Source organism: Tenrec ecaudatus, chromosome 7 (genome assembly GCF_050624435.1).
Source record: "Tenrec ecaudatus isolate mTenEca1 chromosome 7, mTenEca1.hap1, whole genome shotgun sequence".
NCBI lineage: Eukaryota > Metazoa > Chordata > Mammalia > Afrosoricida > Tenrecidae > Tenrec > Tenrec ecaudatus.
In genome coordinates, this window is record NC_134536.1 from 80240035 (window position 1) to 80262821 (window position 22787).

Sequence of the window (22787 nt, forward strand, 5' to 3'; positions counted from 1 at the left end):
GGCAGTGGGTTTTGTTTGGTTGGTTTAATGAGTTACAAACGGAATGTTGGTCAGGAGAGGGGGGTTTATCTTGAAGTGCTCTTAATAACTATCTACTACCACTATCACATGTGACTCAATGAGTTGTCTCTAGACCTAACACTTACAGAAGCTTTCTTTGTTACATTTGCGCCGCAAAATGAAAGTTCATGTGAAGAAGTAAAGTCGCTTCTCTATAGGTCATTGTTAGTATGAAATAGCTGATTTATTTATGACTATTTTAGAACGCTGGACTTGTAAACACAGTGGGATATTTCTCTAGCTATTGATCTAAAGCAGTAGGTACTAACAGCATAATGCAGTGGTACTCCATAACCTTTTATCAGGGCAGCTTTGTCATGTGGTGACTTAGGGAAACCCAAAGAACAACTTCTCAATAGAAGTGACAATGCTGCATCCTTCGCAATTACTGAGCCCTGCGCCGAGAGCCAGTGTATCTGGTGCTTCTTTTCTGATTGTGTCATCAGTCTGGAATTGATACATTAGCTAACAAGATAAAACCAACAGTATTATTTGTGCACATTAAAATAAAATTTTGATATGAAAAAATATGTTAAAGACTTCCATGGGCAAGTACTGGGCTCCTAACTCGAATGCCTGGTGGTAGACTCACTGGCCACTGAAAGGGAGAGAAATGGTGCTGTTTGCTCCAGGGAAGATTTTCAGTCTTGGAAACCCTGTATAGGGTTGTTAGATGTGGAAGTCAGCTTGAAATTAGTGGATTTGGTTTTATGGGTAGATGTGCTGATTGTCCAAATGTCAAAGACACCTTGTTCCCTAAACATATATTGAAGACGTTTTGCTTTCTACTGTACAGTGTGCTACAATGCAGCCATTACCCTAGGACATCCTCTATGTGGAGAACATATTCTGAAAGGAAAGGAGACATTTCAAACAAACAAACCAAAAAACCCACTCTAATTTAGATATATACAACGTCCATAGAAGCCACGTTCTCAAATGTTTTGAAGTTGGTAGCAAGCGTCTCTCTGGTTTTTGGCTTTTCAGCCCCATCTTTTAGCTCTGCTGATATTTGTCCACAGGGCACATGACTGCACTGTAAGCCTGAGCCCAACCTTTTGGTCTGTAGTTGAAGACTTACTTAAACCAAAGCACTCCGCTCTAGGTCTACGGGTCAGCAGCCCTAGCACCTCAGTTAAGGTTTGTAAGCCTCCTGTCCAAAGGCATTCAACTTGACGTGCTTTGTGGTCCAGGAAGCCCACTGCTCTAATTTGTGCTCTGTATCTGCTGCTTTTGCTCCCCTGGTATTTCTCAAGCATCACAGTCTTCTGTCCTTGGATCAGGGAGGTTCAGTGCATAGAGATCTCAGGGTCTCAAACCTTGAAGGGTACATGGGAGATAGAGCATTTAAGACCCTGAAAATCATATTTAGGATGTTGGTTCTTATTATTATAGTTATGGAAAGTCATTGAAGTAGTTTCTAAAATCTTTAATTAAGTATACTTTTCATCAACTTATGGCAGTGAGTTTGGTTTGGTTTGGTTGTTTTCTCATTCCAGACCTAGGTAAACACTAGTCTACTCTGTAGAGTTACATTTTCTAGATGCTTGATATAAATAGAAATAAATAATATGGGATTTGCATATGACTTTTTGATTTAACACAATATTTTTGAGTCATTCATGTTATCAATTGTATGTTTTTTATCTGTTTACCTGTTGATGAAATTTTAGATTGTTTCTCCCTTTTGCCCATATGAATGTTGTTGCTGTGACCATAAAGAATTATAAGTGGTATTGCTGGGTTATATTTATCAATTTATGTTTAGCTTTTTAAAAATACCAAAGTGACTTTCCAAAGTAGCTGAAAATTGTTATATTCTTACTAATAGTGTATGAAAGTACCAGCTTCTGTACATAAATGCTAACACTTTTCACTATATGTGTTTTTAATTATAGTTATATGATTATTGTCATTATTTTTATTAGTGCCTAGTGGCATCAGATAGAGGTTTAATTGGAATTTTCCTGATAACTAATGAAGCTGCTCATCATCCTTTCATGTAGCTTTCAGATAAATCAACTGCTGTATGAGGAAGAGCTTATGAAGGAAATGAAAGAATCAGATAGATAAGTAGAAAATATAGGAGAGAATGTGTTGGGGAATGTATAGAGAGAGGGAGGCAGGGAGAGAGGGAGGGAGGGAGAGAGAGGGGGAGGGAGAGAGAGAGAAGGAGAGAGAGACACTTGTAACCACTCAGAATCCAGGGAAAAGGAGCACTAAGAATGACACTTTAGTTTAATCAGATGGGGAGTCATTGGTCGCTTTGTAAACAGCTCACTTGATGGAAGAATGGGGACCGAGGCCAAAGAAAGCTGAAATGTGAATGAGAGTTGAGGAAACAAGGGATCTAGACAACTTTTTGGGTCATATTTGGCTCTAAAGGGAAGAATGGAGTTCCTTCAACAACTGGCATGTGATGCGGGTTTAAGAAATCATTTTATTTTCATGAGAGAAAATTGAATTTATGTAAAATCTGTTACGAAGACTCCAACAGAGAGAAAAAGATTGATTATATAGAGGACAGAATAATTTGTGATATAATGAATTCACCTGTTTATTTAGAATATTTGTAAATGCCTAAAATATTTAGAGTGCTCCATGCTAGTGCTGTGAATAAATATGAGATGCTTTCACCTCAGCATTTCTTAAGTAAACAGTGGATCGGTGGAATGCCATTAAGAGGTGTTCTTTAGATAATTATTGTGTTTCTCTCAGTTACCATACTATTCATGCTTCGCAGTAAATGTTTTTCTCATTGAAAACTCTATCCAGATAACCTGATAGCACCGTTTCGAAACTAACCTTGGCCTTCTTTAGTGTTTCTTCATTTTGCTTATAAAGGAAAATCTTTATGTAAATTAACTCCCATAATGGGCCAAAGACTGATTTTGTTCATTTAGTCCCCCTGGCCCTTTTTTCCTCAGATGCGGGTTTATTTCGAGCCCAAATGCCCCTCCAGGATCATCATTGGCGACCCTTACTTTCTGTGATTTTCTATTGCATCCACCTAGGGACTCTCAATCACTTCTCCTGGTCACTTGGGTCTATTTTCAGATGCGAATTTAAGTAGGAGGAGCTTATCAAGTTGAGTATCATCTCTCCCCCCCCCCCACCCTGCATGATAGAATTATGAGTGCGGCCAACACAAGTAGTTGTTTCCCAACTAATGATTTTTCATTTCCTAACAATGTATTATTTTTTTAGTGTAGCACAATGTCCAGCCTCATATCTTTAAAAGCCCTGATGATAAGATGAAAATAAAAGAATCGAGAAGAATTTGTTTTTCTCAGTTTGGTGCTGGACACTGCCCCTTAGCTTTTCCTCCACCGTGTCTAGAATGTGGATGTGGTTGCTAGAGCAAGAGCAGCCACGTTCCAAACGTGGGAGAGGAGGACCCGACCCAGGAGTCACCGTTACATTCGGACCCACTGAAATACAACCACCACCTACATGTGGATATTTGTTGTTTTTTTACATAATGGATTGCAAGAAAAGAAAACAATACAAAACAAAATTAAGAGACTTGGGCTTTCTTGTTTGAAGACTAACAGACTAACCCGGGGGTCGGCAAACTCTTCTTCGAAGGGACAGTTAATGCAATGCTTTGCAGACCAAATTGTGTCTGTGGCTCCCCTGGGAGTCTGACATGTTTGCATGATCATAAATACCGTTAGCAGGAGGAGAATCTTCACTTATACTTTGCTTCTTAGCATATAGACTATGTATTGTGGTGTTCAAATGTGTGTAGCAAGCTGCTTAAAACTATTTTCCGTGTTTCAAGCATACCAAATGAACTAACTGAGAGTGTACTGAGCCTTAGACACCTGTGGTTTCCTCCATCCTCTGCTCCGTTCCCCACCCTCCCCACCTTTCTCCTTCTCCTCTGGCTTCTTTCCATCTGCTCCTTCTCTTCTCGCTCCTCTTTCCCTCCTGGAACTACCCAGCTCATAATAGGCAGGGAAGTTAAATCCAAATTAGCTCTAGGAAACCCCAGGGTGATAACTTCAAAGGGAAAAAAATAATTGAAAGAAAAGAAAACCAACAAGTCTACCAGTGAGGGAAAATCGCTGGCAAAAAGCAAATAAACAGCAGTATAAGAGAATATTCTATAGAGTAATTCAGATGCACATGGGTTGAAGCGTAAAGAAATTATAGTAAAATATATCAATACTGTATTAGAAGTACCAAAATAACAGAAATGTAACTTAAAATTCATCATTTTTCTTTAAGGTTCTTCCCTCTGACAATGTTACACTTAATAAACAGCTTACATGTTTTTTAATTACATGCATTATTACTCCTGAAGCGTAAACCAAATCTGTGGAATTTTTGAGCGTCATACTATTTGGAACGGTTATTGTAATCATTGTGTAAATGTTCAGAGAAAGGAACCACAGAGCTTACTTGTCACATATTATTATATGTAAATTTATGTAGATATAAATATATGGATCCTACTTTTAGAACCATAAATATGTTTAATATACATATATAGCAGTTAAAAATTAAACATGTACATGGTACAAGACTACATAGCTACAGTATATCAAATACAGAATAATTTAGAACATCTATATAATTAAAGGGAAACATATGTAATGAAATTTATAATTAGAGATATTAATAAGTATTTCAGCTAAGTGAACATTTGAAAAATTGTCAACTGACATTAATTGATATGTTAGTTAATGGGACATAGAGTGATTCTGAATTGTAATAGAACCTGTTCCAAACTTAAAGAAACTGGATAACTGAAAATCTTCTGAAAACCCATAAGGGAAATTTTGGTAATTCACCAGTGTATAGAAGGAGACATCAAAACATGTGAGAAAAGGGAATTTAAAGAAAATTGAATTTCCCCACAAATATTGTTAAGTCCCCTCATGTGCTGTATATACATAGTTTATGATATGTTGTTGATACGGCTCATCTTATTATAAGAAGGATTCTGATTGTGGGTCATTGGTGCTTCATATTTCCAAGTAAATCACTGCTACAAATAGTCTACTGTTAAAGTAAGGCTATAATCAGGAGGATGACCTTAGAAATCAGGTGATCTTTGACTATGGACTTAGGAAAAATTAGAGATGAAGACAGAATACCTGATCCATCTTTCTGCAAGTATGAAATGATGATTTTAAATAAAAATCATCCACAGTATTAATTTTCTCTGCACCTAAGAGAGAAGAGATTATTTCATCTGTATTTTCTCCCTATTTAATGTCTACTGCAATACGTTTTAAAGGATGTGTGTTACGTTTCTTTTTTTCTCATTTGTGGTAGTTATTTCTTTACAAAGATGTGCCCGTCTACATGATTTGACATTGATGTTTTACTTTTTTATTTAGCTTGTGTATATAAAATATAAATAATAGAAGTTGTCATTCACTGAAATGGTTATTGAGGAAAAATTGTCAATATAATATTAAAGATCTAACCCTGCCAGCACTTATAATAGAGAGCGCTGGAATCCCACCTCAAAGCGACTATTTATATTCCGCCAATACATTAAATAAATTGTTCACAAGCGCAACTGTACATCAATTGCCTATATGGAGCATGGGAAAGTGAGTGGTGCCTGAGCTTAAAGAGTCTTCCCGGAGAAGACTGGAGTGCATCACAGCTATCATTGTTGCCAAGTACATGTGGGATAACATATATTGTATATTTTAAACTTTCTCATGTGGCAGGGATGGTTTTACGCATTTAGTATGTATATACACATTAAACTCACATAATTTATATCTTAACTCTTATCTGTTTCCAAGGTATGTTCCCTTATTCCCATTTTAAAGCTTAGGCAACGGGGCCACAGGAAAGCTCAGTTCCTCTTTCAAGGACTTTGAGCTCATACGCCTTGGATCCCAGATTCAGACCCACATCCTCTAGTCCCCCAGTCAAGCTCTTTGTGCCTACATGATAGGCATTCCTCGTCTCCACCCACCCACTTTTTTTCAGTCATTTTATTGGGGGCTCTTACAGCTCTCATCACAGTCCATACATCCACCCATTGGGTCAAGCACATCTTTACATATGTTGCCATCATCATTTTTAAAACCTTTTCTTTTTACTTGAGCCCTTGGTACCAGCTCCTCATACCGTCTGTAATTGTGCTTTGCAGGTACTGACTTTTTGTAGGAGCAAATTCAAGGTTCGTGGCAATCCTAAGTTGAGCGAGTCCTTTGGTACCATCTTTCCTGCAACACATGTTCACTTGGTGTCTCTGTGTTATGTTTTGATAATTGTCACCATATCCGAACTTTTTCATAATGCTATGTTGTATATTTAATAGACTGCAGGATGATTGGAAACATAGCTTTTGTATGCAATGGGAAACCAAGAATTCATAAACTGCGATGTTTTCTTGATTGCAGTAGTCTGGAATCAAAGGAAAATGTCTTCAAGGCGTGCCTTTGCACAGTTTTCTCAATGTTTCTTGTTTTTATCCTCTGAAAAGCAAGACAGACAGCAATCAAATGATGAAATGCTGCCTTCAACAAGAGAAATAAAATTTTTAAATGCAAGAATCCTATATTTGCTGAAACAAGGGAAATGGATGAGTTTTACCTTTCGGTGACAGCAAAATGGGGGAAATATCATGAACTCTTATTAAATTGGTAGAAAGCTGTCTTGTGCAGATGATAGGTATGATAACAGCGGTGCTGATCATTAGTTCAAATAGATGGGGAAGCCACTCAAATACTGAAGAAGAGTTTGGTATAAGGAAATATTTTGTTTGTTTTACTCTTGACTACATCCCAAGAGTTTTCTGGCAGTTGACTTGTGTCTCATCTACACCATGGCATTTAGTTTAGTTTTGGGGTACATTTTCATATTGTAACTTGTTCCTAGATTACAGTTACCTCAAGGTAGGATCATCTTAAGCTCATCATAAGCCCAAGACCAACTCACTAGCACTAGGTTGCTTCTGACTCCTGCTGACCTATGTGACCGAGTAGACCTGCCTCCCAGGGTTACTAAGGCTGCCAATCTTTATGGAAGCCGACTGCCCTCCTTCTCCCATAGAACTGCTGCTGTGTTCGAACTGCTGCAGAATGGCTTGTTTATATTACAATTAATCATGGACAATTATATGCTGGATTTATAATGCATGAAACTGCCATCACAAATCAATAAAAAAGCTATAATAATCATGTTGCCCCTGGGCATTATAATGTAGCAATCAAAAGCTCTTACTAACGCTATCATGCTTTAAAAGGACACTTCTACTAAAAGTGAAAGTACATATGACAAGATAAGGATCTTGCAGCAGAACAAGATCATGAAGGAAACTGCTAAGTAGAAGAAATGCTTCTTCCATCAAAAAAGTTATGTGATGGGAAAATGCCAGCTGAGCCGCTGGCAGAATCACACAGGTCCCCTCCCTCCTCACTGACCAAGGACTGGCTGGATGACTGTGTTCAGCAGGGCTACACGTTGAGTACTGCTGCTCTAAGCTGGTTAAATAATACCTTATTTAACCATTATTTCCTTCATAAAGGAATGGTTCAAATCAGCTTTACAATTTTTGACAATCCAGTCCATGGAATTTTACTGCCATTGCCCCACCCCTGCCCCCCAGGCATCTCTTATTTCCCTTACTTAATTCACATTTGATGAGGTTCCAGCAGCGTCATTGTGTCTATATTTAAAAAGAGATGGGGAAGGACCGTCAATGGTGATGCTGTGGCTGAGGTCACCCACTGAGGCAACTCATGAATCACCCCGTCCCCCACCATGGACCTCCTCTCCTACCAGATCACACAAAGACCTTAATTAAGCTTATTATCAGTTTCAATCATATAATAATGTCTGAGTGTAGTTATGAATTGCTAGAGTATGTTTCTTAAAATGTAGGAATGCTAACGAAAAGTTTGTAACATCTGTCTACATTGAATTACACATTATTAGCTACGAATTATTAAGTAGTTTAGCAGAACACGATTTGATGCTTTGTTGTCCTTTCATTGAAAAGAATCTGATGCAGAGAGTTAAGCATCGGGCTGCTAACTGAAAGGTTGGTAGTCAGTGGGACGCAAAGCAATCTGCTTGCAAACAGTGCATAAACATGGACCCCTGTGACTGCCAGCACCTTTGTAATTGGGCAGTAATGACACCTCTAACTGTAGTGCACGACAGCATGGAAAACATAAAATGACATCGACTTAGTTTTCTAGGTCTATTGATACATGCAAGTCAAGTGTATGAAAAATATTTTAACATCTAATAGTGGTGATCTTTCCTTAAAAATTATACATTTCTGTTGAAAGTATACACAAAAAAATGTTTATGGGAAGCCATTTGAGTATCACTTCCTAGGAGTTTGTCACTTGATGCAGTCTGTAACCTCCAAGGCCCCTGGAGACACCACCGAGGACCGGACTTACTGATAGGAGTCTGGTTAAATAAAGTGTGATACATCCACACAATGGAATGCAACACAGCTAATAGACACGTGGTGCAGATCTGTGTGCATCAAACAAACGATCGAATTCACTGCTATCAAGTCCATTTTGACTCATAGTGACCCTACAGGACAGAGCAAAACTGCCTGTGAGTGCCTGGTACTGCAAATCTTTACAGGAGCGAAAGCCTCATCTTCCTACAGTGAACTGCTGGTGGTTTCGAGTGGCTGTTCTTGTGATTACCCTGCCCATGCCACCACTATGCCACGAGGCCTCCTCTAACCAATGAAATACAGTGTAAACGATTTTTTCTATATACTATTAGATCAATATCATATATGCAATTCTCTACCTATAATCCATCTATCCATCTATATATCATCTATGTATCTATAACAAAGCTATTTGTGGAAGAATACCAAAGTAACAGTAAAGATTTGTTCCTTCGGGGAATAATAGTAATGTCATGACATGGGAAGAAGTCTCACTTTTCACTATATACTATTTGAAATTGTAAATGAGTACCTACCTTTAAAAAGTAAGCATTTTTATAGTTGAGTGATAATTATTTGGATGTTTAGTTAGTTGTTATAGGAGTTAGCACCTCCTGACAAAACCGCTAGGGGAAATTATTCAAGAGTGAAAAGGTGAAGTCTGGGGAGAAAGTGTAACAGGTGGCTTTTGGTCCTGAAGAAAAGTATTCAGCACACTTTGCATTCATATCATCAGTGATCAGGCCATGAGGGTAAGTACTGAGCAGAGCCACATCACAAGAGCCAAGTTGTTTCAGATGCACCCCACTTTAGAGGCAACGTTATCAGACTCTTGAAAAAATAATATATCACAGTTGACATTTGATCATTCTATTAATAATATTCTTCATCTACTCGATGATATAGAATTTAAAAGACCACTGTGAAAAGGAATATGTACACATGTAGGAAATCTATTATTGGTCTATAATACATGGAAAGTTCATGCAAAGCTTTTAGTAATCATATGTTTTTTTAAAAAATAACACCCAAGTAGTCCCAAACAATTGAGGGCCGATCATTCCCCAAATGTCCAACTGTTCCATGATCCTATTTGGTTCCATATTCCCTCAGTCATCCTTTGAATATATTCCCTCAAATTTATAGGCTCTGCAAATTATTGAAATTTCCAATAATCTGATGGTCAGGTAGGGGTACGCCACATGCTAACTCCAGAGGACATATTGACCTCCTGGCTCTTGGCTTGTGGTGAGATCACACCCCTTACACTTAGAGGCCTCATTTTATATGCAGCAGAATGGCACTGCACGGAATCCTATTCATAGTAACAGACAAATCCTATCAGTAGCTTGGTGGGAGTTTCTTTTGAGTAGCAATAGTGCACTCAAATTAACATATCACCCTTTACCTTCTTAATGTTAGCCCAATATAATAATCTATTCTCCAGCCCTGGACTTTATCTTCTATGCTCACAGGACCCGAGTCCTCTTGCAGGATATGTCCAGTAGTCATTGTTCTCTGTCGAACTTTCCTCAGGCATCCCAAGAACAGGTTCCCTCCTCTCAGCTGCCGCGTGTCATCTCTTACCTCCATTACCAGAAACGGTAAGCCAGCTAGCCATTGGATAAAGAGTGGGGCTCAGCTCACACCCTCTATTAAGGTCCATTCTAATCTCTTCCTATTTCTGTATGTTAGCAGGTAATTCCCTCCAAAATGAGACTATAGCCACAGGTGGATGATGTTCAGAATTATATGTCACGTAAGAGATTATGGCTGGAAGGACTATATTAAGTGACTATACGTCACAAGTTAAAAACTTAAGTGACTGAACTCTGCTTAAGAAAACAATGAGGGTTAGACACAAGGCAAGCTTTTTCATATCTTCATTCATTAAAGTAAAACGTTGCCTATAGAACTACTGCAAGTCACACGGAACAAAGACAATATGGAAATGGAAAATGTACATTGATTTTAGGTTGCCAAATTTGGGGCAACCTCAAAACCAAGATTTTTAACCCAGTATTCAATGACCACAAAGTCCACGATTTGGAAAAAGCAGTCATCTGCTTCCTCCCCCCAGGGCGTCTTACCTTAAATCCGCTACAGCATTTCAATCCCTTCCATGATGCTTGTAGGAGAGTGTACAAAACTGGAGTGACTGTGGGACAATGCTGTCTGATAGGACTATTGATCCTCTCCCAATTTCTTGCTAAATGGAAAAGTGACCCTATCTGAGGTGGACTTCCTTTGAAGAAGTATTTTTATAGGTGTACAAATAAGTGAGTGATAAGTGGTTCATATTCATTAGACAGTGCCTGACTGTGAGAAAGGAAAAAAAGCATCTGGTGTTTTAAAAGCTTATCAAAGTGAGGTACCAGTCAAGTCTGTGCAGAAGAAGCAGACCTGTCCATACATTCCAAGGACTGTGAGTGATAAAACAAATGATCATCAATGGAGGAGATGATATTAGAGCTTCAATTCTGAACACCCAGTTTGAAGGCTATGGATGGATGAGCCCAAAATCCACTTAAAGAAGATTAAGTTCCACTAATTTCCCTCCTACCATTGAACAGGGATGGGAAGAATCTTGTCCACAAACCTAGTGCCTGGGACAGTGGGTGAACCGCTGAGGTCATGCAGTTTAACATCTTACCATTGGCTTTTGCATTTGACTCATTTTTAATTTCTCTTGTTTTATTGTTGTTGCTGATTATTACTGTTTCCTTTTCCTCCTCCATCTCCTTCTATTCCTACATTTTTCTTTATATGAAATCCAGGAACAGAAAGCCTATAGAACCAGCAACTAGATGAATGGATTTTTGGATTTATGACAGGGGAGGCTGTGGGGGCAGGAGGTGCCAATAAAGATGGATGAAAGAATGAAGAAAATGTTCCAAGATGGATTGTGGCGATGATTACACACTCTTTCTGATGTGTTTAAACCACGGCGTTGTATCTTCTATGAATTACATGTCCAAGCAAAAGGTTAAAAAAAAGACAAATTGTACAGAATTAAAATCTCCTTGCTCACTTTGACCTCTTCGGATAGCTGCAGACCATAGGACATGCAAGGGTCTCCCTAAGTGTTCTTCAGTGTCCCCCCATAGCCCAACTTAGTGCCGGGCACATATCCTAATCCCTAACAAGTATTAAATCTATGAGCGACCTCCACTTCCCTCCTTCTCAGGTGCGCTCTCAAAAATGTGCCAGAATCTATCATATTGTTACGTACCCACTCTTATCGAGTCTCTTCTACCTCAGCGGGTCCTTCGTGAGTTCAGAAGGCTGCCGTTTTCTCCCATAGAGTGACTGCAGGCTTCCAGCTGATGGCCCTGTGATTAGCAGCCAAACACATAACCCTCCAGGGGAAAAAGCTTCCTTCAACATTATTGTGTAGCTTTTGAAAAGTAAGAATTAGAAAAATGAGCATGAAGTCTGCTTTTTTTTCTTACTAGATACTGCTGGTTTCTGTAAGCCTAACTTCTTCACCAAAAAGAACAGGGATAGCAAATTGATGTATTAAAAAACTCGTGAACTCCATAAATGTAGTCATGTCTTGCATTTATCATTTTTTTTAAAAGCCAAGTAAGCATGTTTGTTGCATTGTTAAAGACTGTTAAAGATAATATGTGTCACTTAATTTCACGGTCTTCTTAAATTACTGGTGTCGTTTTTATTATTTATACTTTGGAAATAGAACTGAGGTTGGGATAGCTAATGGTCAATGGTAGCTTTGACACTTGAAGAACAAGGAGTTTACCAAAAATATTTGCCAGGAGGTGCTAACTATCACACATAATTAAACATTCAAATAGTGTTCAATTTATTGTATTAAGATATACTTATTCCATTTTATGATAGTATTGATAATGTTTAACTATTCCATTTGCTTAAATGATGAACTAGATGCTATGATGTTAGATGTGTGTGTCTTGTGTGTCTACATGTGCATGCACATATATATATTTTGTCCTGACTGGAGATATATTGAACTTACATATACACTTGACAGGAAGTCTATTAGGATGTTTTCATTTTTCTACTTTGTCAACTCAATATCATATTCCTTTTTTCATGATGTTATTCAGATTCTGTCTGTATCTCCTATTCTAGTTCTTTTTCTTAGTTGTTTTTGAGTTTATTTTAAAGTCCGCTGTGTGGTACATATTATTACCTTCTGCAGTTTTGCATTTAATATAAAGCATCATAGTAATGCAGATGTCAAATAGCTAGGAATAGAAATGATTCTATTTTGGGGGTAGAAAAAGATCAGTTCACTTTCCACTTTTTTTCAGTTATAATACTTATTACAGATTGAAACTTTGTTGCTTTTAGCCACAAATAATGCTTCTCTCGAATCAAAATAATAAAAAATTAACATCTTCTGAAAATAGATTGATATTTTTTACTACAGACTCAGTTTTACTTTCATCTGTGTTTTGTTATTTAAGAGTTATTGGCACATAATCTACATATCACTCAATTCAATAACATCAAGAAAAGCTCTATCTATGTTACTCTTTAAGCTAAAATTTCATATGGATTGATCATAACATCTTAGCCATTTTTTTCACAGCCAGGAAATTAAAGTTTAGTGAAATCGCATGTTAGATCTTTATATCTACTCCTATATACTGTAGAAATGTAACTAATGGGCTTCATGGTATTACACTGTATTCTTATGGCCTAGTATTTTGTTATTGAAATACATTTATATGTATTTTCATATGTTTATCTTGCAATCTCCAAAATGAAACACCTGTAGGGAAGTGTAAAATGCTAAAAGTTGTATATTATAAAATGCTATGCTTCTAATAAATACATTTGTTATTTCAAAGGATTTTTAAAATGAATTCCACACAAAAGTATTCAAAGAAAGAACATTTCTGTGATTTGGATTTGACACCTCTGAAGATATTCTTTATTTTTACTTTTACAATAAACTAATTTAATCTAACACCTGTCAATAGATTTAACAAGTTGAGATAGATCTAAAATGCCTGTTGACCTGTCATACGTCCTTGCATTCTTTAGAAATACAGCTGTTATTTTTTCCAAAGTATTTTTGTTGTTGTTGTTGTTCAAATTTTTTACCATCATTTTATTGTATGTAAAGTGGTGGCATATGTGTGTGGGGGTGGGGTTTTAGTCTGGGTAGACTAGAGAAACACATTTATAGACACTCCTCTGCATGTAAGAAAGAGCTTTACATACAAGACCAATTGAACACTGAGAAAATGTTTCAGTCCAGTCCAGATTAAGTCCATAAGTCCAATACTAGTCCATAAGTCCAATATCAATCTATACAGTCCTCTTGAGATTCACTAAATACATGCAATGATGCCGAATACAGGAAGATCACAGGCCAGTGAGTTGGAAACCTTGTGGATTAAGTGGTGTTGTAAGCATCTCAGCACTGGCAGGGTTCTCTATGTGGCGGCTCTGGCTCCAGAGGTCTGGTTGCATCAGGGTAGGTCCATGTGGCTTCTCTAGCTCCCAGGGTGTGGTGCTGTGTGTCTTGTCAGTAAAGTGCCCGTCAGGGAGTGAATCTAGAGTCTTGTCAGTAGAGAGTCTCCAAGGGAGCCAGCAGAGAGAGAGTGTGTTTCTCCTGCCACGAAGGAGGAAATACTGGATTTCCCAGAATTCTCAGGGGAAGTCCATGCCTACACAGAGGCGACATTACTATGAACCGAGTGACAGACACCCTTTCACTCTTAATCCTCTCAAGTCCTAAATTGACACCAAATTATGTAACTATCACAGTGTGTGTATATATGCAAATGATTTTCATTAACATTCTAAAACACACACTATGTACATGATATATATTTTAAAATATACAGATATTTTAAATATATACTAGAGCCTTTGTTCTCATAAAACATTGTGTTTGGAGACTACTCAAGTTCCAAATTCCTTTATTTCATTCTACTTCAATATATAGTTTGATTATCATATTATTAAACTATATTATTTTACTTTTTTCTTTGGCTTTCTAAAAATTCTTGTATATCCACTTCTTTATATACTGTGTTAGTTTTCTATTGCTCCCATAATACCATGCCACAAATGTAGAAACAGGAAACAACTTCACATTGACCTCAAATTTCTCTGGGTCAAAAAATACAGACAGGCACAATATGACTTAGTTAGAGTGCCTGTTGATGACCCCAAGGCTGAAATCAAGATTTCAACTGGGTCAGACTCACTTACAGGACTCTGGAGAAAAGCCACGTCTAGGCTACTTCAGGTTGCTGTCAGAAGCCAGTTCCTTTGCATTTGTGGGACCGGAGCCTGGTTCCTTATAACTCTAGACAACATCAGTTGGTATCATTTAGTTACTCACCACAAGATCAGCAGTTCAAAACGACCAGCCCCTCTACAGGAGAAAGAGGAGACTTTGTCCTCCTATAAAGAGTTGTAGTCTGTAGTCTTAGAAATCCACAGGGACAGTTCTGCCCTGTCCCATTTGATCTCTGTGGGTCTGAATCCGAATCCACTTTCTGGCAGTGAGAAAGCCGAGGATCAATCTTCTCATGATTTCTATGCAAGTTTCTTCATCCGTGACTGACCAAATCCCTCTCATATAGCAGATCTCTCTGACTGCTCAGTCACACTCTGTGACCCCGTTTGAGACATGTCTTGCTTTGGGCTTAGAGGTGAGGTTGCTACTAACCACGAGGCCAGTAGTGTAAACCCACCAGGCTCTCTTTCAGGAGAAACCTGAGGCTGCCTGCTCCCGTAAAGAGTTATAGTCTCAGAAACGCTATTGACTCCATGGCAGTGGGTTTGCAGCTGGCGTGATTAGGTTCACTGGAATAGTCCACAATAATCTTCCTATTTCAAGGATTGTAACTTTTGTTACACAGGCAAAGTCCTATTTGCCATGTAATGTTCATTATTCACATGTTCTAGAAAATGCATGTGACAGCCTTTTGGAAGTGTTCTGCCTACTAAATGCTAGAAACTTGAAATTTTTTCCAAATTCATGATAGGAATTTTTTTATGTATTTAATGGTAGGGCTTAAGATTATTTTGAGGGAAAACAGACCATTTATGAAAATTTTTCCACCCTGTGATTTAAATATATCACTTGTTTCATGGATTTTAATTGGAAATTGATTAAGATCAAGCCCGTGCAAGAGTGCTTGAAGCTCAAAATTAGTCAAATGCTTTTTGACTCAAGCTTGCATATTAACCAACCATTTCTATCACTGGTTATTTTTAAATTCTGAGTCTTATGCTAACAAAATTAGGACTTAAATTTACTTTTTGGTCTCTTGTTGAGAACTTTGCTTTCTTGCTTGATCAAATTTATCAAATTTGCTTTTACACTGTTTAGCTTAGCTACCCTGGTCTACAGCAAACATTTTTCTTAATTTCCTAAGAACATCTTTTTTTGTCTTTTGCCCAGATTATAGAAATGTTTTAATAAAATGTTCTGTGGCATGTTCTGTTTTATATTTTTATTCCTTTTATGTCAGATTTCCAATATGTCTGCGAGATATTTAAGGAAAAAAATTATTTTGTTTCTTCACTTGAAATCAATTTTTATGCTTAAGCATATCTAGAAACCTAGGTAAAAATTTGAATCTGTTAATCTTGTGTTAGAAACTCCATTAAAAATTCATGATACAAAGCTCCTTCTTATTATTATTTGCTTTCCTATATTTTTTAATTCAGGAACTTATTGTTTGGTATTATTTATTCACTTCATAGTAATTGAAAGTACAGTATCTTGGTTTGTTTGGTAATTGTTAAAAATTACAATGTAAAGGTAATCATATGTGAACAATATACATATACATTCGTTGTTTATGTTTCATTTCAGAAATGAACTACAATTGTGCTAATTGAATATTTGGTAAAAGTGAGTGTACTCATCGTGAAATTTTTATAACAGGATTAATTTAAGATCAAATATGATGTAATGATCTTAGAAAGTATTTTGTTTTAATATTAGGATACCTTAGGCTGGTTTTAGTTTTGCTTTTGTCTACAATTTGATCTAAAAATAATGACAATTTTAGAATGCTACGTACACAAATAATTTTTTTTGTTTATAACTGTGCAATCTTGTGAGTTGTGTATATTCTGCCAAAAATATTGAAACCCAGAAGGGAATATAATCAGTTTTTCTGTGCAAAAATGTTGTAATAGAAAGGCATAAGATGGAAATATTTTCTAAGCATGAATTTGTCCTTTCTCAAGTATTTTCTGTTTGTAATTCTATCTCTGATCCTCTTAAAATGTGAGTTGATATAATATCAGCAAGCAGTAAATTAAAATGAAATGTGCAGCTATTCAGGAATTGGGGATGTATTCTTTTATAGATATGGCTCCTTGTGTGGACGAGGGTAAATATGTTTAGTATTGCATGGTTAATGCTGTCATACAGAATTTTAAATGGTATGTATTTGAAATGTATTTGATGTGTTCTTTTTTTTATTATTTTCAATCCCTCCTCATCATAATTTTATTGGTAGAAAGTCCTTCTCCGGGATGAACTATGAGGTGTGATGACCAAATAATGAATGCTAGTTTAGTGTATACGTTTCACAAATCTAGGCTGATTTTATAGTCATTCTTGCCGCCATACAGCACAGAGTTCCATCAGGCACATTTATACTCCCAGGCTGCTCCACAACATGCAGCATTCGGTGTCTCCCTCCTCTCTCACCATCCTATTTAGGAATATAAATATAAATATCCTATTTAGGAATATAAATAATATAAAGTGTATTATAGTTTGATTTAGACTGAAAGACACGCTGAGCTATGTACGTTACTTAAAGGAGATCTAAAGATTTACCTCCATTAGCTCTCGGTTACTTAACTTATTTCCAAGTGACACAGTTGTAAACACTGATCAGAGATCAACAGCCCTATTGGTAATTAAAAATATTGATCAATGCTACATTCTCACCTTGCTGCATCCTTCTTCACTCTTTCCTCCACCTCCTCTCTCTTCTTCTTTTTTTTTGCATTAATAAAGTTAAGTTTGGGGGGAATTATTTTCTTTTTCTAAAGAAAATTTAGAGAACTATACACTATTTGGTTACTAGACTTTTTAGAATGAAGTTCCTCATTTAACATTTACTAAAATAAGTTTGTTGGTTTATTTTGCTGTCATGCTGAGTGAAATAAATTTGTCACAAAAGGTGAACTCTTGCATGAGACCACAATTACAAATGGGCAAGAAAAAGTTTTCACTCTAAAATAGTTTTGATGGTTGCAGGTGTGGGAAAGATGGAAGGGTAAGCCACTAATTAAGGAGTAGATATTTATTAACTTGGATGATGAAGAACGCAAAAAAAAAAAGAATTCCATTAGTTAATGCTTGATGTTGAACCATTTTTATTTTTAACTAAGTAGATTCTCACTAACAGGTGGGGTTTGTCTATTCCAAAGCCAGAGCTTGAAGAAGCGGGACTCTTAAAAACTGCAGTCTGCTGAGCTAGGCTTGTTCTCTCTTGGATGAGGAGACGGATCTGTTTTGGAGCCAAGTTCCTCATCACGGAATATATTCAAATCTCAAAAGCCGTGGCAAAAATATGGTTCTTTATTAGAAATATGCTGTATTGGAAACATATCAAAACCACATTTTGTCTATAAACACAGTCTGTTGAGTATTCATCTACAACCCCTTCAAGGGAAAGTTGTCCCACTTAATCTGGCCTACTTATGCTTTTGTTAGTAATCTTCACGGAAACAGGAGTCACGAGCTTCCACATCCTCCCCTCAAAATTGCCAAGTCAGAAGAAGTAAGTGGGAAAATATGCTTTCTAGACATTGGTATAAGCAAATATTAAGAAGAAGAACATAAAATAAAACCAAAGGGATAAACATCAGAGACTTGCTTAAACAGCTTTGGCCCCATATAATTGCTTTTCTGTCAGCAGGATTATTAACAATTTTGGACATCTGAAAATTAAATTAACAGCCTGAAAATATTTTACAGAATGAGGTAGAGCATGATACATGAAACATAATGACCCCACTGAAATTCAGCCAAGCCAGGGCAGCAACTCATTTAGGGAGAGAAGACAACAAGTTAATCATCACCAAGCAAATTAAAGCAAATTAGTTTCCTGCATTCCACAGTCTTAGCTACCAAACGAGTATGTGCCGCTAATGAGAATGAAAGAACTCCAAGCATATTATCTACATGGAGAAAGAAAACAAGGGCATGGCTATGAATTGTTTCTTTCAAGACCTGAAGTCTTCCGTGCGCAAGAGTCTGTTTGTGTGTATGGGTATCCTTGCACATATTTGGCAGCGTAGCAGCGCCTTACCAATTTTCGGGGACAGTGACCTAATGACCTTTAAAAATGTTTCTCAAGGTAATTTAAATTTTTTGGTGACACACGCCACCAATACACTCATGTGCAAACTATCAAAGCAAATGGACGTGCTCTTTACGTGAAGCCCAGAGTAGCCATACTTCTTCGACTGCAGTAAAGTGTGATTTCTTTTCTTAAAAAATGCATTGCCATTGCAAGTGAAATAAATATTTGGACTTAGTTATCACTGGAGATTAATCTGAAATCATATTTTCTAGCCTTAATTAGCATTCATTTACTTAATTGTCATGCTCAGCCCCATCATTTCCATTTTTCACTAACTTGAACAATGTTATCTTCTGCTGTTTGCACTTTAATTTAAATTTCTATTAAGGTTTATGAACAGTAATAAGGTCCTGTTTGAATATTCATTAGCTTCTGAATTGTGAGCTATGAAAAGGTGCTTTCTTCTACCTTAATGAAACTGGCACAGCATGGGACTGATCGGTTGTGACATTTGAGTGGAGGCATCCAGTGAATTTTCCCATTGTTTATTGACACATCTTGTCCAAACAGCTCCCTCGCAAGTGAGCGGGGTAATGAAGGAGAGAGTGCTGCAGCGGAGTGTGGAGCTTTCCTGGCAGGAACCAGAGCATCCCAATGGAGTCATCACCGAATATGAAATCAAGTATTATGAGAAAGTAAGTGCGAAGAGCAGCTGGAATGTACAAGAAGGTGCTGTGTCTCACGTCATCCTATTGTCCTCTCCGCTACACTTGAACGTAATACCAACTATTTGGAACAGCTCCAAAATTCATGGCTTATGTTAGCCCCTTGGAATCACTATCTTCCTGTATCTCTGGTTCATTGATGTCATTATGATTTCTGTGTATTCAGCCTCTGCTGCACAAATGAAAAGATTCCTTTTGTAGCTTTAGTGATTTACAGAACTGGGGCAGCATCCTTAGTGCCATAGACGCTACACAGCCCAGCTCATTCATGAAGATAACTTTTTAGTATGTCCCTTTGGACCCTTAGTGGTTATTTAACTTATAGGATGCTTGTGTTAATAACAGTTGCTTCAAATAATTCAGCAAATGGAAAAATAAGAATATTTTACAATAAATAATGTAATATATCCCAGACTTCAGAATAAGAGAATATTCTGAAAATCACATAAATGAATGTAGGGAAAATGCCGAATACAGTGTCTAACACATGGGCAGTATCACTAAAAGGTGTTCGAGCTGCTAACCCCGAGGCTGGCAGTTCAAACACACTGTATGTTCGGCGAGAGAAAAATGAGTCCGTCTGTTCCCGTAAAGATTTAGACTTTCAAAATCTCTAAGTAAGGCCGCTGTGAGTCTGAATTGACTTGGAAGCAGTGAGTTTTCTGGTTTGGGGTATTGGTAATGCAGGCATTCTTGTTTTCCATTGATTTAAGATTCTCCTGAAATTTCTTTTATATCTTTTACAATAAGTGCATCTACTATTTCTTTACACCCTTCACTCCACAAAAGGCAAGATATTTAATTATCCATATATAATGGCTCAATTTATTAACTAGTGGAATGTGTATGAATGTCCATCTGTACTTCTAAAGCATCTGAAGGGGGAGGGGCAGGAAACATAGGGTAGAAAGATATTCTACTCACAAATCATCAGCTAGACTCCTCCTCACAAAAGTGATTCAGGGATTCAAATGTTTAAACATTTAACAATTCATAATTATCTACTAGTACTAGTAGTAGTAGTAATAATACCAGCAGGACCATTTTCTATCAAGTCAATTAAATAGAAACAATAAGTGTTACTGTTACTGATGGAGCTGTGTTAGCTGAAGTGCTAAGAGAGGGGAGCCAGACAGACTCCAGTGGACCCTGTGTAGCACAAACTGTGAAGTGCTCCTTTGAAGAAAAAAACATTTAGCACCCAAAGTTAACTTAAAGATCCAAATTAACTTCATACAATGTTCTTATATTTTATTATTACATTCATGACCAAGGTAATATTACTAATATGTCTTATTTCAGCACTGGGAAATACATCATATCCCACTATATTTGTTTCAGAGGGAATTTTGTTTTAAATGCTTTATTGTATCTGTGTTTTAGCAAGCTATAACAATTAAAGTAGTCCCTGAAATTATCTCACATTTCAAAAGCAAGTTAGGCTTCTTTTAGATAATACAAATTTAGAAGTATATATAAATTAGTTGGTGAGAGGAAAATTTTACAGTGTAACTCTTCTACAAATTATTTCTCTAAAATAAATCAGCTCAAATTGCTACTTACCTCTTTTGCCTAACAGAAAGAGCATGTAACTACATTCGCTAAACTTGCAAATTAGACAAATATTAGAAGAGTGTGCTAGCATTTTATGGTACTGTGTTGTATCATTAAAAACAACTAAACTGACATTTTCACTTTTCAATGAACATTTTTACTGACAGACACAACAATAGAACACAACAATGTATTGTAGCATGCCTACCTGTCTAATGTTGTATAATTTACTCATATATTCTTTCATAAATAATTTGTGAGACTTACTAATGAAGTCCTCAGTGTATATTATTTGAATACTAGTTTGATGGAGTTTAACAGGATTGAATTATTATATTCATTTCATTCTTAAGCTTAAATATAATACACTTAAAATAGGCTTGATGCTTATAAAAGATCATTACATAACTCATCTAACAAGTTCAAATTACTTCGACATCTAAAAAATAAAGGAATTAAATTAAATAGTGTTTAAAAGATTCTCAAACTATAAATTTTATGGTACCTTAGCTTTTATATTTATAGATTAATTTAAAAGTATTTAATAATACTGTTTTGTGCCAGTGTTTTATTCTACAAGACACTTCTTAATGAAAATTATTATACAGTGAGATGTTTGGTGAATATCTTGATCCGATAACTTACATCAATTTTGGCATTTTGCCTTTTCATTTGCTGAATAGCATTCAGGGGAAAAATTACTTTAATGGTAAAGTGAGAAACCCACTGAACCAGAAATTGCACAAATATTACCTATATTGTGGCCAATGATCTATTACTCACTGTCCATAAAGTAAATGCTCACAATATCATAAATGGTTTAACAAAATTACGTCTCTTTTGAAGTTATAAAACAAAGGCATGTGTTTCACCTTTGCATTTTATATGATCTCAGAAGCAATGCTGCACAGGGCACAATGTAGCACTTATAAAAACAATGTGGGCAATTAGAATTCAAGAATCTGCTGTCAAATCACCCAGATGCCATCATAATTAAGTATCCCCCATAAATGTTGCCTCTAGGATCAGAGGGAACGAACCTACTCGACAGTCAAAACCAAGTCCACGTCAGCATCGATTAATAATCTGAAACCAGGAACAGTGTATGTTTTCCAGATTCGGGCTTTTACTGCCGCTGGTTATGGGAATTACAGCCCCCGACTCGATGTTGCCACGCTAGAGGAAGCGTCAGGTAAAATGTTTGAAGGTAATTACCACATTTGGTTTGGATTTCACGCTCTATAATTATAGGATCATTTCTTCATTGTGGAAAGTGATGATTTGCATCACAATAAATAGTAAAGATATATATTTGGTTGCTACACATTGGAATTGACTGATGTCAACTGGTTTTGGATATTGGTTTCTATGTATATTTTGAAAAGTTTATTCCGCATAATTATTTTTAATTTTTAAAATATATTGAGCGGTTGCATTACAACCATGTGGTTTAAGTTGATTTCTTCACATTGGCCTTCTAAGAAAACAGCTAGAATCAAGCAAAATCCCCTATGAAGTCAGGATGCACACCAAAGTGGACAGGGTAACGATTCTATCTGAGAACCTGGGTTAATTTAAGCTCTTTGCTCAAAAGCAAGGATTTCAGAATAAGAATGCAGAAAGAAGGCTGTATGTAGGGCTGTGTTCATTTCTATCACATCTCATTTTGGTATGAAATACTTTATACATACTAACAAATATATTTGAAGTATTTATGCTGTATAATGAAGAACAGTTTTTAAAATGCCCTTATACATG

The 22787-nt window shown here is 36.6% G+C and overlaps 1 protein-coding gene across 1 annotated transcript in view; it reads left to right on the plus strand.

The window, feature by feature from the left end:
• The window catches only part of EPHA7 (EPH receptor A7), a 194298-nt gene that overhangs the window by 137257 nt on the left and 34254 nt on the right, over window positions 1–22787 (plus strand). The window contains exons 6-7 of the mRNA XM_075554760.1: window positions 19321–19445; window positions 22053–22236. Of these exons, the coding sequence (XP_075410875.1) occupies window positions 19321–19445; window positions 22053–22236 (309 nt within the window). The remainder of the gene's footprint in view (window positions 1–19320; window positions 19446–22052; window positions 22237–22787) is intronic.